The 17,014-nt window shown below is 62.9% G+C and overlaps 1 protein-coding gene across 3 annotated transcripts in view; it reads left to right on the forward strand.

Annotated features, from left to right (window-relative positions):
- Kcnb1 (potassium voltage-gated channel subfamily B member 1) overlaps positions 1–17,014 on the forward strand; it is an 82,705-nt gene that overhangs the window by 562 nt on the left and 65,129 nt on the right. The window contains exons 1-2 of one of the 3 annotated variants that reach the window (XM_040273935.2): positions 25–212; positions 772–1,503. In XM_040273935.2, the coding sequence (XP_040129869.2) occupies positions 937–1,503 (567 nt within the window). In that variant the 5' untranslated portion in view covers positions 25–212; positions 772–936. Of the gene's footprint in view, positions 1–24; positions 213–597; positions 1,504–17,014 lie in introns of those variants that run through there. The other 2 variants (XM_078051956.1, XM_078051957.1) reach the window with 2 other exon arrangements.

Raw genomic sequence — 17,014 nt, forward strand, 5'->3', positions numbered from 1 at the left:
CAGGCGGATTCCGAGCACTCCTCGTGCCCCTCCTGCGGTGGGGTAGGGGGCGCAGAGGGAGGGGCGGAACCCCGCAAGGGGCTTGGCTTTGCGTCTTTCGGGCCCACCCAGTCGCCCGAGCGACCTCCCGAGGTGCCCCGGTGATATGTGCAGAGGGGTCGCTCCGGGGCAGAGGGACAGGTGAATACGCTGCCCACGGTGACCTCTGACAGGTGGGCATCTGGAAGTCCCCAGAATCTCCCCCAGATCTTTAAAGATTTAGAAAAAGCAAACCCTCTGCCATTCCCCTGCCCCCATCCTGGTTATCTCCAGCAAAGGAAGGTGGAAGATGAGAAGTCATTTTAAAAAGGAAGGAAGGAAGGAAGGAAGAAAGTTTTTCATGCTGTTCCCCTCCCTCCACATTGCGGGGCCAGGCTCAGGACTCAAACAAGAGACCCACGGGGAAGGGAGTTTCAGCACTCGACGGGGCGGACAGCGCCCCGAGTGGCTAGGTCGCTCCAGGGCCGCGGAAGCCCGGGGTAGGGCTTCCGGGGGTCCAGGGGCTCCTCCTGGGGCTCTCTCCCCGCCCCAAGGGCGGCCCCTCCCTCCGTCCACGGGGTGGGGCGGACTTCAGCACCGGCGGGAGGGACAGCGTCCAGCCGTCCTACCTCCTTGAGCCGCTTAAACCGCGAAGGTCAAGGTCTGCGGGGGACCCCAGTGGCAAGGCGGGGAGGAGCCATGCCCAGCTCCGGGTTTGCTGACCCGCGTCCGCTTTCGCTTTCTGCCTTGCAGCCGTCGGGATGGAGGTGAGAAGGCGGCCGTGACGCCCGCCCGCGCGAACCCCTGCACCCCAGCAGCCCACAGCGCTCCCTGCCCCCCTCCCCCGCGGCAGAGGGCCTTGCCGTCCAGTGACAGCGGCCTGGGGGGGCAGGGGGGGCGGGGGCGGCCGGACCAGCGATGCCGGCGGGCATGACGAAGCATGGCTCCCGCTCCACCAGCTCGCTGCCGCCCGAGCCCATGGAGATCGTGCGGAGCAAGGCGTGCTCGCGGCGCGTCCGCCTCAACGTCGGGGGCCTGGCGCACGAGGTGCTCTGGCGCACCCTGGACCGCCTGCCCCGCACTCGGCTGGGCAAGCTCCGGGACTGCAACACACACGACTCGCTGCTGGAGGTGTGCGACGACTACAGCCTCGACGACAACGAGTACTTCTTCGACCGCCACCCGGGCGCCTTCACCTCCATCCTCAACTTCTACCGCACCGGACGGCTGCACATGATGGAGGAGATGTGTGCGCTGAGCTTCAGCCAGGAGCTGGACTACTGGGGCATCGACGAGATCTACCTGGAGTCCTGCTGCCAGGCCCGCTACCACCAGAAGAAGGAGCAGATGAACGAGGAGCTCAAGCGCGAGGCCGAGACGCTGCGCGAGCGCGAGGGCGAGGAGTTCGACAACACGTGCTGCGCCGAGAAGCGGAAGAAGCTCTGGGACCTGCTGGAGAAGCCCAACTCCTCCGTGGCGGCCAAGGTGAGGCTGGGGTCCCGGACTGGGGGCCTGGGCACTCAACCCGGGCGAGGGCCACGACTGGGGACGCCGCTGCCTTCCCCACGATGAAGCCCAGTAGGAGAGGGGCTCTGGCCGAGTCCCAGAGGTGAGGACCGACACCCTCTGACTTCTCCTAAGGGCACTGATGGCCTGGCCTTTGATGTTTCAGTGCTGTGTTGGCCCACCTGTTGGGGGAAGTGATTCACAGGGTTTATACAGAGCCACAGCCAGAAAGCAGGGGCTCGGAAGGACATGGAGCTTGCTGGGCCGGGGCAGAGTTGGGTCTGGTTCCCTTAAGTCCCAAGCCCAGGCTGGGGAAGGCAGCTCTTGGCAGCCCCTCTTGCCCCAGGAAGAAATAGAAGCAGCTGCCAGGTGTGTTGGAGGATGCAGAGACTCTGCTGGGTGGCCTTAGCAGAATTAAGGAAAATGCGGCAAAGGGACATTGAGGGGGGGGTGGACGACACGGTGCCCGCAGCTGGCGTGGGCCTGTGGACGAGGGCTGCTGGCTCTTTCTTCATTTCTGTGTTTGGTGAGTTTCTTCCCGTAGTGGTTTGATGCAGCGTGTGAAGGGGCCTTGGCTGCTGGAGGAGGGGGTGCATTTCAAAGTTGGAGAGAAAGCGGAGGAAGGGGCAGGGAGGCGTCTGATCCCGCCCCGTGGGCTGCCTGGTGACGGTGGAAGTGGAAGGAGCTGGGAATGGCGGGGACAGGGGCAGGGGCCAGGGCAGGGCGTGTGGTGACCGGCTGCTGGGCAGCTCCTCTGAGTCTGGCAGGGATTCAGGGTGCCTGGAGAACTGGGGCCTGTCCTCCTGTGGCCGGCCGCAGGGCCTAGGGGTAGATGATCACAGCTGCTCATGACTGTGGGGTCCAGGAGAGGGAGAGGCCGATGGTGAGATCCAGCGAGGTTGGGCTGGGAGGAGATGATGCACTCCCAGGGGGGGGGGGGCAGGAAAACAGATTCATGGCACAAGGAAAGGGGGAGGGGACGTCCTCGCCTTCAGCTGTGACTTATGAGCTGGGGACCATCCAGCCTAGCTCTCAGCCTGGGGTCACTCAGTTAGCCCCTCACTGGCCCCTGGCCTGAAGAGGACTGTGTGGCTCCTTCCCCAGGTCTGGCTGCCCCAGGAGACGCCGTGGGAGAGGGCAGCGCCTAGGAAGGCGGGAGGAGCCTTGCCCATGGACCCTAGAAAGGACAGGGAGGTTCCCAGACCTGACTTCCCCCGGAAGCTGTGGGCGGCCGCTGGCCGTCATCCTGCCCCCGGGTTTCGTGTCCAGAAAGCCCCCCTCTTGGCACAGAGGCCCCCCCTAACCGGCTTAGGATCAACAGACTTACTTTGCTATTTCCAGGCCTGACACAGGTCCCAGCACTGCACACCCTGGAGGGGCCAGCGCTCCCTCCTCCCCGCTCTGTCCCCAGACGTGACATCAAGGGGCAGGAGATGGGCGGTGCCCTCCCTCTTGGGAAGAAGCAGGCAAAGGGCACGTTGGTGCTGCCATCTGGCAGGGCACAGGCGCTCCGGCTTCAGGAGGCGATGTTTGGGTACAGACAGCCTCTCCTCTCCCTCGGGTTAATCCGCTCACCACGGGGACGAGCTCCGTGACCTCTCCATGATCCCAGACTGGGCTGTCAGTTCACATTCCTGGCAGATGGACCGTCTAGGATTTTCTGCAGCCAGGGCTGAAGGAAGGAAGGTGGTCAGGCCCACTGTCTCCAGTGTAGGTCCCTGACTGCCACTGAGCAAATACCTAACACATATGGGGCTCAGAAAGGCGAAGTCACTTGCCTAAGGTCACACAGCAGGCTCAGAGGAGTAGCCAGAAATTCAAACCCAAGTGTGACTTTGAACACCCTGTTCCTTCCACATGATTAAGTACCTCAGCCTCCTCCCCGGTTTCCCTGCTTCCACTTTTGCCCCCTGCAAGCCATTCCCCACACAACCACCAAAGTGAACTTTTCAAAATGTAAATTGGATCACATGATTCATCTATTTAAAATCCTCCCGAGGTTTCCCAGCTATTCAGAATAAAATCGAGACTCCGTCACGGCATTCGAGGGCCTATAGAGTCTGGTCCTCGGGACCTTTCTGAGCTCATGTCCTCCATTCTCCTCTAGTCCATTCAATTCTGGTCCCACTGACCTCCTTGCTGTTCCCACCCAGGCCAGGCCTTATCCTACCTCAGGGCCTTTGCACCTGCTGCTCCCGCTGCCTGTGATGTGCTGCCCCAGCCTGTTCCACAGCCGGCTGTTGGCCCTCATTCTCCTCTTGAGCAGTGGCCACAGAAGGCCTTTCTTGACTCCTGTCCATCGAGGCCCCTCCCCTCACTCGGCCGCACCATGCTGTCTTTCCTGCCTGGGCCTTGTGCACCTTTGAATCGTGTTTGCTTCCCTGTGTCTGTTTCACACTCACAGGAGTGTGAGCGCCATGGAGTCCATGCACCGCCTGGTTCCCAGCGGGTGTCGCGGTGCCTGGCCCAGAGGCGCTCCAAAGAGCTGCTCCAAGGAGCTGCCTGGGAGCGAGCGAGTGGACGGTGGAGGAAGCGCGCAGATGGCGCCGTCTCGGGTCTGGGAACCTGCCGACCTCACTGCCCGCCTGTGGGCCACGTGGGCAAGCGTGTCCTCTGGGCCTTTGGCCTGCCTCAGCCCCCCAATGGGACACCTGGCCTGTCACAACAGGGAGGACCACGGCCTTTCTCAGAGGCCACAAATGGAGACAAGTGGGGGGTCATTTCCAGGGGACTGTGAGGTGCAGACGTGGCCACATGTCCCATGCTGAAGGACAAGGACAGACTCTCTAGGCCAGCTCCGCCATCTCCCCAGCCTCGGACCTTGGGCGGTTTCTTCAACTCTCCCAGCCTCCCCCCACCCCCACCCCCCACCTTCCCTCCCCCCACCCCCACCCCCCACCTTCCCTCCCCCTGCCCTCCCCCACCTCCCCTGCCTTCCCCCCACCCCCCACCTGTGAAGTGGAGGCCCAGCTTGCGGCCTCCACACTGTGGAGGTTCAGCCCAGCACCTGGCAGAGCAGGTGGTGTTGGGGTGAGGAGAGCAGAGCCCTTCCTCTGGGCCGGGTGGGCTGGGTGGCCCCAGACCCGCTCCTTCTGCCCGCAGGACCAGGAAGTTGGAGCCAGCGTTAATAATTGATGGGATGTTCTGGCAACTCGGGCAAAGGAGAGCACAGCCTCCGCTGCTCTGTCAGGGGAGCAAAAATCAAAACCCATTAGGCAGAAGGCGGCTGACTGGTTCCTGGGGGGGGGGGTCAGCCCCACGCGGTGTCCCTGTGGAGTGCTGGGCCGCCACTGGACTTGGGCTTTCTGGGAGAACTCTAGGCTCCTCCCGGTGGAGCGAGGGGCACCCAGGGGACCGGCCCTGAGTGTCTGCCTTCTCTGGAGTCCCAGGTGTCTAGAGTAGCTTCTGTTGATGGTGCCGGGCGCGGTCAGTGGGACTTGTGTGCGCTGTCTCACCGAAATCCTTCCAGCGAGCCAATCAGGTGCTGCGCCCAGCAGGGCTGCTCTGGGCTGTAAGTAACAGAATGGAAAAGTCCAGGCAGCTTCCACAGGAAAGAGGAGGTGAATCATCCCGTGTAGCCCACTTTCCAGGGTGACTGGGGTAGGGCGGAGTTGTTGGCTCCACGATGCCCTCAGGGTTCTAGACTCTACTCCTCCATCCCCTGCCAATGGCTTGGTCCTCAGCTGGAAGCCTCACATCACAAGATGGCTGCCCAGTTCTAGTCCTCAAATGTAGATCCAATGATGTCCTACCCAGGAAGAGGGGCATTTTCTCCACTATTTTTCCTTGGGGGGAGATCTTTCCCCGGAGCATCCTAGCAGACTTTCGTGACGATCCTGTTGACCAGGATCAGGCCGCACGCTGGTGCTTTAGCTGTAGGGGAAGCTGGGAAAGCAGGCCTTGAGCTCTTCCAGACAAGGGAAGGAAGCGTTTGATCAGTGAGGCCAAGCCCCTCGGCGGGAGCGGAGGCCACTCGCCCGAGCTCGCTCAGCTCAGCGTTGAGTGAACGCTCATCAAGGAGTGAGTGCGAGCGGCAGAGCTGGGTTGGTCCAGTTCCTCTGGTCCCCAGGCCTGTGCTCCTGAGCCCTGGAAACTGGGGCAGGCGTTTAAGCCCTCTGAGCTCATCCCCTGAGCCCTGCCACCTCGGGGCTGTGGGGACGGCGGGGCAGAGAGATTTCAGTGAGTGGAACTTGGGACCAGGGAGCGCCTGGGTCGGATCTCTGTTCTGCTGAAAGGTGGGCGTTGTGCTCAGGGACGGTGGCCTGTGGTGGCCTGGGGCGCCCACATCAGCTCTGAGGTCAACTCCTCTTCCCAGGAGTGTGACTTTGGACAAGTCCCTCTCGTCCTCTGCGTCTCCGTTTCCTACCGTGAAGTGGGAGCTAGGGAGAGGCAGCCCTGGGGCCGTTTAGAGAAGAAAAGTCCATCTAGAGCCCCCCCACCCCCGGGCCAGGCCCTCGGGCGCCTGGGCGGGCAGCAGCGAGCCCTGGTGCTGACTGTGGGGTCACCGCCCGTGGTCCTTTGGGGTCCCCTGCTTCTGCGGCCTCCTTGGCCTGAGCCGGGGGTTCATGCTTGATTCTCAGGGAAAAGGAGGGGCCCTGGGGCTCGGGGTCACCCCGCCGAGGCTCTTGCTGCCCCGCACGTCCCAGAGGGCTGTTTGCGTTTGGGGACGACCGGGCAGAGATTCGGAAGGCCGGCTGTGGGTCCCCAGCCCGTGTTTGACCACCTAAGTGTAACGGGAGTGATGACAAGCCCGCCCTCAGGGCCGTCCCAAGGGTGACTTGGGATGGCCTGTGGGGGTCTCGAAGCCAGGCTCCATAGACCCATTACGTCATTTGACCAGGGACACGCGGAGGCCCCAGGTGCTTCCGTGACCTACCTGGGTCACATGGCAAATCAGGGACAGGTCCAGGGCTATCCCCAGGCCTTTCTGACCCCTAGCACCACCCCACAGAGGCTGGGGGTCCCCGTCCCCCAGGACACTTGGCCAGGACGTGCGTTGGCGGTTGGCCCGGGCTGGGGGCCGTGGAAATGCTTGGGAAGCGAAAAGCGGCAGCGAGCGGCTCGCCAGAGCTCGGTTAACTGGAAGAGAACAAGCACGCATTAGGCACCAGCTGCCTACCCAGCCCTGGGTGTCCTGTGCACACTATGACGTCCTGCGTGGGGGCCCTGAGGTCAGAGCTGCACGGTCCAGGTTCGGGGTCGGCTCTTCTGTTCCCTGTCGCAGCTCCCTGTGCGGCTCCTCAGGCCCCACAGAGGTCAAGGCCTCAGTGTGCACAGAGCCCTGGGAGAGGGCTGGCTGCCCCAGGACCGCGCGGACTGCGAGGTGGTGGTTGTGGTTGCTAATTCTCATTTCATTCGATCCTCCTGACAGTCGCGCAGGATAAACAGGCTCCTTTCAAATATGATTATTATTAAACGCCACGTGCTGTCGCCAGCCCAGAGCCTTCCCCGGCCACTGCCCCAGCTCCTGACTCACGGAGGAGCGTGTGAGTGCCCAGCTCGCCGGGGGGTGTCACCAGGAGGCCCCCGGGGTTCCCCAGCAGGACAAGGTTCTCGCTGTCCCCAGCGGTTATGCGCCTGGTGACACGCCCTAGTCACCCTCTCCTCCCGCTCTCCCTGCCCTGGCCTGGCGCAGTGAGGAGGACGTTCAACGCCACTTTCAACCCGGCTCCCTGGTCACCCTGGTGGGGAAGGGCACGGTCCTCGTGGCACAGCTGTGGAAACCGAGGCTGGACAGGGTCACGCGGCTGTGGGCGGCTGGCACGGGGCCCACCGGGGACTGACTTTGACCTCTGGGCTGTGCCAGTGACCTTCAGGAAATGAGGTGTCATCTCGCGGATGCAGCCCTAGCGCCCCAGCTTCACGGGGAGAAGTGGGGAGACGAGAGGTTTGTCAGTGTCCCCCACCTTACAGAGTATTCCTGGTCCCGAACACCACCGGACGGGACTACTGGGGACACAGGTTGGCATCAAGCATTATGTAGTAGACGATGGAGATGGTCCCCCGCCCTCTGTGGGTGTCACGACTGTGGCGCCTCCGGTCGGAGTGGACGCGGCCAGGTGGGGCTCAGGGCAGGGGCAGCACCGGCCCCACATGGGGTGGGGGGGTGGGGGCCAGGACTCGCAGGCGATGACATCCAGGGAGCCCATTCTTAAGTTCTGGTGACACAGGTCACAAAGCGGACATGAGGTCGTGTGCGCGCCACGTCGAGAGCTGGGTCCCGCTGGGTTGGTCCCACGCCCGGCCATGGGAGTCCCCGCACCTCGCCCCTCTGAGAGTGGGGGGCGGGTGCCATGGGGCCCAGCGTGGAGCCTGCTCCTCCTGGGCGCACCCGGGGCCACCTGGGCCTTGGGAGACTTCCAGGCCAAGGCCAAATGCCACCCCCGGGACCCCCCAGAACTGTGGCAAAATACAGTGACACGAGATTTGCTGTCCTAACTGCCCTTCGCCCAGCACCCTCACCGGCTCCAGAACCTTCCGTCTTGCAGAACCCAAGCCCCTGCTCCTGGACAACAGCTGCCCGGCCCTCAGCCCGCGGCTCCTGTCCCACGAGTTCCGCCTCTGGGAGGCGCCTGGGGCCTTACTGTGCTCCTTGGTGGCTTTTCACTGAGCGCAGTGTCCTCAGGCCTCTGTGCTGCGAGCCGGAGCGTCCCTCCCTCTGGAGGCTGACCAGCAGTCTGCCCGCGCCCACCCCACATCGTGTTGGCCACTTTGGCCACCTGTGGGCCCTTGTGGCTTCCACCTGTTGGGCGGGTGTGACCCGCGCTGCTGGGGACACGGGCACACCAGTGGCTCTTGGAGTCCATGCTCGGTTCTTCGCGGTGTGTTCCGGGAGCGGCACGTGGGATTCCGTCATTAGTTCTTCGGGGACCCGCCACGCTGTCCCCGCATCCTCGTCGGCAGCCTCCTGCTGAGCACAAGCCGAGTCTCCTGGGCTTTGGTTGGAACCCGTCGACTGGCAGGAGCTCGCGGTCCTTTGCGCCTTTGGAGAACCGCTGTCAGTGGGCCTTGCTGTCGCTGCGCTCCTCACTGTGACCCCGCGTCCGAATCCACACCTGGTCTCACACACCAGATGGTGCGAGGTCAGCAGGGACGCCCTCGTGTTCTTCAGGTGGCTTGGGGCCTGCTGGGTGGCCTTTGACGCACAGGAGCTCTAACGGCCTCTGCTCCCCGGGCTGGGGACGGCGCCCGCGCTCCCAGCTGGACTCGGCTCTGCATGGATTTCTCTCTCTTGACCTGAGCCAAGGAACCACAGCCAAAGCCAGCGGCTTGGCTTCCCCCAGGTTCTCTTCTGAGGGTTTTGTAGTTCACTTGCACGTTAGGCCTCTGCACCGGGGGAGGGAAGGGCCACTTGTTGTCCTGGGTGAGTCTGAGGCATTGGACGCGCCGTGAAGCCCAGCCTGGGGGGACGACCCCGATGGTGGGGTCGGGGGTGCTAGCACAGTGCGGAACCCTGTGCACGGTGCTGGGCAGGCAGGAAGGGGCCATAGCCAGCTGCGGTGGACAGTCACTGGTGACCACCCAGCACAGCCCCACCACCCTTCTCCCACCCGTGAAAGCCTGGTGGGGTATGAGCAGGGAGTGAAGGGTGTGAGTGACAGGTGTCCGGAATGTGGCCACTTCTCACCACACACTGCTGCCCTGCCGCCCCTCTGCTGCCTGAACCACTGCAGAGGCCGCCTCCCCCTGCCCGTCTCTCCTCCACCCAGCCGCTCACTCTCTTGTCAAAACCCTCTGTGGCTTCATCTCAGATGCGGAAAAACCGAGTCCTCACCAGCATCTACCCACAGGGCCCGTGGCCCGGCGAGTCCCCGCCCCCTTCCCCCCCAGTTTCCCACTCCATCACTTGGTTCCTCCCGTGCTGGTCTCCTCACCCGGGCTCAGGCACACCAGGCACCCTCCTGCCCCAGGGCCTTTGCACAGGCTCCTCCTCTGCCTGGGACTGTTTTCCCACAGAAGCTGCGACACTCGCTTCCCCTATCCATCAAGCCCAGCCCCACTGCCATCTCCTCAGGGGGACACTCCATTTAAAAGAGCCCCCTGCACTGTCCACTGCCCTCACCTGCTGTTCGTCCTCCTCTGATGGGTTCCTCCACTCTCGCCTCTCAGTGCCTGCCGCAGAGTAGGACCCCGGGCACCGGGGCATCGTGACTGAAGGAGCCACGCCGTCCTGGAGGAGACAGAGTGCCACCACCTGACGAGAAGAAGGGTCTGGTGGCCGCAGGACCTGCCCTGCCATTGCTCGTCCGCTGCTGGAAGCCTGGTCTTCAGCCCACCATGGAGGCCCGGAGCCTCTACCGGAGCCCGGGTGCCCGGCCCCAGCCCGGCTGCATCTGGGGCCAGATGGCCTCCGCTGTGCGCGAGCGTGTTTTGCAGCCTCCCGGCCTCTGCTGGCTGGATGCTGGTGGAGAGGCCCGCGGGGCCAGGAGGGGCCAGAGGGCAGAGCTGGAGCAGGCGGCGGCAGGGCAGGGGCCGGGCTGGGGTAGAGGCGCAGGCGGCCTGGGAGCCCGCTGTCCCTGGCCCCGGCCGAGCCTCAGCTGCCTCCTCTGTACAGTGGCCTGACGACCCCGGGGCCACCGCAAGAACCAGATGGTCACGGTGACAAAGGCCCGCAGAGTCGGCCATGAGCCATTGGGTTGCGACCAGCTGTGTCCAGGCGTTCAGTGAGCTTTATTATGCTCCTGCTGCATGCTGGGCACTGGCTGGGAGCTGGGCGGGCAGAGAACAGAGGCCAGCGCCCACCGAGCGGCTGCTGCGGTCGGGGAGCGGTGAACAGAGGGAGGCCTGGGGCAGAGCCGCCGTGCGATGGCGTTTTCGAAACCTTGGCCTTTTAGACACGGAGTATTTCTGGACGAAATGACGAGACTGAACCCCTCTGAGTGTTTTGGGGGTACCAGGGATTGAACTTGGGGGCTCTCAACCCCTGAGCCAGGTCCCAGCCCTAGCTGTGCTTTACTTAGAGTCAGGGTCTCACTGAGCTAAGTGGCTGAGGCTGCTCTGAACTCGCCACCCTCCTGCCTCAGCCTCCCAGCGTGCGCCATGGGGCCTGGCCTCAGTCTGAATGTCTGGGGGCACTTTGGGAAAAGGCTGCAGGGCGGGGACAGCGCTTAGGCAGGGCTTGGCCAGGGGCTCAGGAAAGGCCCTGCCCAGAAGGTGCCGGTGAAGCAGAGGCCCGTGGGGAGGGAGGGAGGGAGGAGGGTGCTCAGACACTTGAGGGGAGTGTCGTATTCAGAGAACAGCAGGTGCTGAGGCCCTGGGGTGCCCACGGCCTCTCGGACATTCAAGTGGCTGTTGTGGCTGGAGCCCGGAGGCAGCAGGAGGCAGGAGCAGGTGAGACCAGAGAGAGGACCTCACGGGTCACCACGGGATTCTGACCTCTCCTCTGATCCCTGAGCCTTCACCCTGGCCTCCCTGCCTCCACTTTTCCTCAACCAGTGCCTCCTCCGAGAGCAGCCAGGTGCTCACGCTGACCATCCCATCCAAAGCCCCTCCGCTGCCCACAGAGCCCCAGCTCCTTACCTGCTCTTCAGGCCCAGCCAAGCCTTCTACCCTTGTACCTACCCTTCTACCTCCTCCCCAGGCCCCAGAGACCACCGCCCTCAGCTGTGCAGCCCCTGACTCTCCTTCCTGCCCGAGGGCTGCACCCGACTTCCCAAGCTGATCCCTCCTCTGCCTCGCGCCCCTTTCTTCCTCTCTCCCACCCCCAAGGCCAGGCTTCCCCTCAGCCTCCTCTGTGACCCCTTCTTAACCCCCTTCAGCAGCGTGGACGGCTCCCCCTCTGGCTCTGGAAGCCTGATGTTCATACCATTGGGAGGACGGGGAGCAGGCCCGGCCTAGAGGCAGCAAGGTCACAAACCCAGGCCGCGCCGCCCCTTTGTCTGGTTCAAATCCCTGCTCAGCCCCATGGGTGCTGTGTGCTCTTTCAGGAGTGACTTAACTTCTCTGGGCTTCAGTTTCCTAACTTATAATTTGGGGAGCTTCACAGCAACCAGGGCTGCTCTATGAAGCACCCGGCGAATGGCCTCGCGGTTACCACTGCTGTTAAACGTCAGTGGAGGTTTGTCGAGCACAGAACTGAACAAATGCACTTGACCTTGTGGCGACCCATGGGAGGGATCTCACTACAAGGCAAGGGTCACCCAGGCCCACCCCTTCCCTTCCTGTCTCTGCCTGCCTTTTCCCTGTCCCCACGCTCCCTGGGCAGGGACAGGTGCCTTTTCCTCGTTCATGGAGAAGAGGCAGAACTGACAGCTCCACTTTCCTGCAGAGAGCCCTCCTTGTGTGCTGGGGGCCAAGGGCAGAACCTGACATTGAGGGTGAGATGTCACCTACGGCGGTCCCACATCTGCCAGGTGACAGGCCTGGGACCAAGCAGCTTCCGAGAACAGCCAAGGTGTCCACTGATGCTCCCCGGGCCGTGGCCTTGGCCAGCCCTGCCTCGGCGTCCACAGAGCCAGGTGTACCCAAGAGGCAGCCCAGGGTCACCGGGCAGCCACCTGTGAGGAGCAGAGACGCAGGTGGAGGTATGCGGGGTGGCCCGGCCCCCGAGGGCTGTCCGCCATCAGAACCCCACTGCCCTGCGGCGGGCAGAGCAGGCCCGGGCAGAGCCGCTGGGCAATAGCGTTTTCAAAACCTTGACCTTTTAGACACACGCTGAGTGTTTCTGGATGAAATGACAAGACTGAACCAACCTGTGCATCGACGGCTTGAGGACTCCATCTCCTCCCTGTGGACAGGACTGCACGTCCTTCATGTCCCTTGAAACAGTGACTGCAGCTCGGTTCAGCCCCCTCCCGTTCCCAGGGCAATCCTTGCAGTCTCAAAGTCGGCTGCCCCCCAGGCCTCTCTGGTCCTCCTCCCTTTCTGTGGGTGTGTGCGCCTGTTTCAGGGTGGCCTAGGGTGGGTGCGGCCCACGCTAGTGCCAGGCCCTTGAGAAGCCTCTGTGTACCTTCTAGGATTCTTCCGCTGCAGCGGACAGAAATGCAGCTCAAGTGGGCTTTTAAAAGCCCTGAGTTAGGAAAGGCTTCAGGCAAGACTGGATCCAGGGGCTGAAACACGTCCTGGGGACCTAGGTGCTGCTCTTCTGGGTTGGTTTCTCCATAGGCTGCGCCAACGTGGCTGGAAAGACGGCCTCCTGCAACCCCCGGCTTCCTTCCTGGGGAGAAGCAGGTCTCTTTCTCAATGGTCTCAGCAAAATCGAGGCTGACTTTCATCGGTCCATCCCCAACCCATCATCAGCCAGGTCTGGGTCACATGTCAATGCCAGGAGCTGACATTTTCAAGAGACTGAGAAGGGGAAAGAGATGGTTCCTCCAAAGACGGGTTGAAGAGAGAGACGGAGGGGGTGGGGGTAAGTAAATAAGTAACCCAGGTGGCCTGGAGCTCCAGCCTCCAGGAGGTGGGCACTGAGCACCAGAGAACTGGAAGGAGGCGCACTCAGGGTGTGTGCCTGGGGCGAAGCAAGGTGTGTTGATAGACAGCAACGGGCCCCATCAGCGGAGGCCTTGGCCGTGAACCTGAACCTGGCTTCTGCCCCACATGCAGGACTGAGCTTTCCCCTGCAGCCTCCGTCCACCTCCCCGGCGCCGTCCCCGCTCCGTCCTGTATTCTGCTTTCTTCTGAGCTGGCGTCGTCTCCCCCCATGAAGCAGGACATTTCAGGGGACCGTTCCCTACTGGCGTCTGGATCCTGCAGTGGGTGGGGGCGGGAGGCAGTTTTATGGGAATGTGCTCGGCTGCTTCCAGACGGGAGGCCCAAAGCCTCGCTCGCACGATTTCCCAGCCCTGTCCAGGAACACTGTGCCGATCCGGGTTCTGAAGTCACCTGGGGCCTGGTGCAGAGGAGGGGGACTCTGGGGGACGTGAGGGAGGGAGGGAAGGAGGGCCAAGCAGCTCCGTGTCTCTGGTTTCCGGGGTGCGTGGGAGAGGGCTGGTCTGGGTGCACAGTTGGGAGGCCGTGGCACGAGATCCGGGTAGACCTTTGGTCTCCTCGGGCCTCCATTTCCTCCCGTCCTCACCCAGGCGGCAGGTGGTACAGGCCAGGCCCAGCGCCTGGTGCCTGCAGGTACTTCCTGCTCAAGGTCTGCCCCCGACCTCGCCGCCCCTTCCCCACTCATGTCCTCCGTGGTGGGGACTCTTGGGTCTCTTCACGCACCAAAGCATGGCTGCAGGCCAGTCGCTCCCTTGGCCTCCCCCAGGGCCATCCTCTCTGGCCATCCCACTCCCCCACACTTTGAGGGACAAATGGCGCATTCCCCACTATGCACAGTGCCCCGGGGAGTCCCTTGTTCTGTCTCCTTTCCTCCAGGAAGCTGCCCCCAGTCCCCTTTATAAGAAAGTCCCTTGTTGATCTCTTGCTGAGAGAACTGGCCGTCCAAAGGGGTGTCCACCACAGACTGGGACAGGCCTGGGACGGGGTGTGCGGGTCGGGGCTGACTTTCCCCAGGCCCCAGTGGCAGGGCCAGCTGGCGGAATCTGCAGGACACCAACCAAAAACGTGCCTCTGGTCACAGATCAGTGAGCGTCCATGATGGCCACACAGAGCCCCAAGCCAGGGGCTCCCTACTCAGCGGGGGCCTGCGCCCTGGATGGCCAGGAGGACCCCTCGGCTCCAGAGAATCCCTCAAAGGAAAAGCAGGTCCCTGCCGAGGGGTGCACATGGGGCCCCTGTTAACAAGCAGGGGGACAGGAGGCCCAGGCAGGCCCGAGGGGGCCAGTTCACACAGCCTCTGCCCCAGAAGGGCAGCAGGGAGCAGGTCTGTGGTCAGCTCTCCCAAGTTTTTAATGTTGGGAAGTAATTTTAAAACATTAAACCTTCTTGGGGGACATGCCCGTCCCCACACACAGGCTCTGGGCTTCACGGTTTTGTCTTTCTGGGGTGCTGGGATTTCACCCAGGGCCTTCTGCACGCGAGGCCAGCACTTCACCACGGAGCTACACCCCGCCCCCAGCCCTTCTTGAGACACGGTCTTGCTAGATTGCTGAGGCTGGCCTCTTAACTTGTGGTCCTCCTGCCTCAGCCTCTGGAGTTGCTGGGATGACAGGCGTGTGCCACCGTGCCTGGCCCTGGGGCTTCTGGTTTTGACCCCTGCAATAGACTGAAATGGAGGGGGGATGATTTCTTGCCTCTGAGTCCTTCCACCTGAGGGAGGAGAGGGGATGGGGTGTGGGCGTCAGGACAGGTCCCCTGTTAAAGTTCGCCAGAGAATGGAGACAGTAAGAGAGATTTGCACATGCGATTTATTATGAGGAACTACGGGGGCTGAGAAGTCCCCTGTGTGGGGACCCAGGGCAGCTGGTGGTGTCATTCAGTCCAAGTCCTAAAGTCTGAGCCCCCGGGGACGCCTGGGTGGAAATCCCCGTGCTGGGGCAGGAGGACACCCACATCCTGGCCGCTGGGGCGCAACAACACGGGACGGTGCGACCTTCTGGCCAACGTCATCCAGAAGACTCACAGACACAGACCCTGGAGACCTTGGACCTGGACGCCCTGCAGCACCACCTGGTTGACACAAAATCAGTCCTCACATCCCGGCCTCTTCTTACACCTGGCCACAGCGCAGCCCAGGGTGCAGGTCCCACCCAGCTGGGACGAGGTGACATCCCACCCAGCTGGACGAGGCTCCCAAGCTCAAGGCGGCTCATGCCCTGGTGGATGTCCCCGCAAGTCGGGAAATTCCCAGGTGAATCTGGAACAAACCAGCCAATGAGGGCGGCAGCGCTGACCAGTGGCGGGAGGAGGGCAGCCTGTTGAGCCAGCAAACTGGGCCGCCTCTGAGCCTGGGAATCCTGGCTGTAAACTGGGAATGACAAGCTCCGGTGTGGTCCAGAGGACTGCATGGGACAGGGACGTGGAGCACGAAGCCAAGCTCCTGGCACAGGACACCCTCGCGCCAGGATTCACTGCTGTTTTTTACCATCGCCATCGCCATTGGAGCCACTGGCTTATTCCGGCAGCAGGAACTGTGGAGGCTTCCCCGTGGACTCCGGTGTTCGGGCCTCCTGGGTCACGCAGCGCTGCTCTTCCCAGCGGGGACCTTGGGTGTTGGAGATAATCAGTGGACACCAAGGTGCCCGCCCTGGAGGTCCGGACTGGAATCCTGTGTCAGGTTGGAATTCTGCAGCTCGGCGCGCTGTGCTGTTAGTCTTTGGAACACCACCATTCAAGGTAACAGCTCCGGGGTTCAAGGTCAGGACACGGCCATCCTGCATCCACAGTTGGCCCAAGGAGTGGGCGGGAGCCTTGCCATTCATGATCGACGCCCCCGCGGGCGACGTTGGAACATGTCCAGGGCCGCAATTCTGAGGTTCAAAGTAGGGTGCTTCGTGGTGCCCGGGACCAGAATCCTGGCAGATGCCATCAGATGCCGTGTTGGGAGCTGCGCTCTAGTTCCCTGCTTGTCACATGGTGAGGCTGGTCCCTCCTGCGGTCGCTGGGCCTCATCACCCCTGCCCCTGGCAGCAGTTCCCTAATATCAAACCACAGGGGGCCCACAGACCTCCGCCACTCTGCCAGCTCCTCCTCCCCAGGTGCAGGACCCTGGAGCCGTGCTCTCTGCGCGACGCCTCCCTGGAGCAGGCCGTGGGGGCGGCCCTGCCAACCGTGGGGCCTGGGCAGCTCACCGCCGTCCCCCAGAGAAGGGCAGACGCATGGGGCAGGGGTCAAGGGAGATCCCGGGGCTGTGGCTACCGGCTGCGGCTGGCGCAGGTGCAGGGAGCGGGAGGGTTGCTGGTGGCTGTAGTCACCACAAAAGCCAGCGGAGGGGGCTGATCGATCTTGCCGCGGAGGAGCTGGAAACCATCTCTCAAGCGCAAGGGGTTTGGCAAGAGCCACGGCTGGATCCTTCCGCTGGCACCGGGCTCAGACCCACCCCCACCGCCGTGCCTTCACCGCCTTGTCTTTCCCTGGCTGTCACCGCCTGGGACAGTCTGTGCCTCTCTGGTTCTAGGGCCTCAACCCTGTGCGTCCTCAGCTTCACGGAGAGGGGCTCCGTGGTCCAGAGCCGAGCCGAGCACACAGTGGGTGCTGGTAGGTTCTTGTTTCAGGAATGGCTGGCTCCCCGCTGCAGGGGTCTTCCTATTCCCAGCTCCCGGTCACTCCAGAGTCCATACGGACATCTTGGGGGTGAGGGAACACAACGGAACAGAGGCAGGAACCCCGCGGTGGCTTCTTGCTGCTCTCAGGAGAACTTCCAAGATCCCTCTCTGGCCAACAAGGTCCTGTAAGAACCAGCACCTCGTCTCCGTCCTCCATTCTCACCTCACCTCTGCCTTTCATTCTCTTAGCTACACTGGAAATTCTCTCGGGCCCTTGGCAGGCTGCTCTGGGTTCTACCCCAGGGCCTTTGCTCATGTGGCCTGGCTGGCTAGAACACCTGGTAGCCACTGGCCTGGCCTCTGTGACATCTCTTACTCACCCTTTAAGGCTCTGCCTAACCACCACTCCCCTGACTTCCCTGAATAGATGCCATCCGTTCCCTCCGTCATGGCGC

The sequence above is a fragment of the Ictidomys tridecemlineatus genome, chromosome 5 (genome assembly GCF_052094955.1).
Source record: "Ictidomys tridecemlineatus isolate mIctTri1 chromosome 5, mIctTri1.hap1, whole genome shotgun sequence".
Taxonomy (NCBI): Eukaryota; Metazoa; Chordata; class Mammalia; order Rodentia; family Sciuridae; genus Ictidomys; species Ictidomys tridecemlineatus.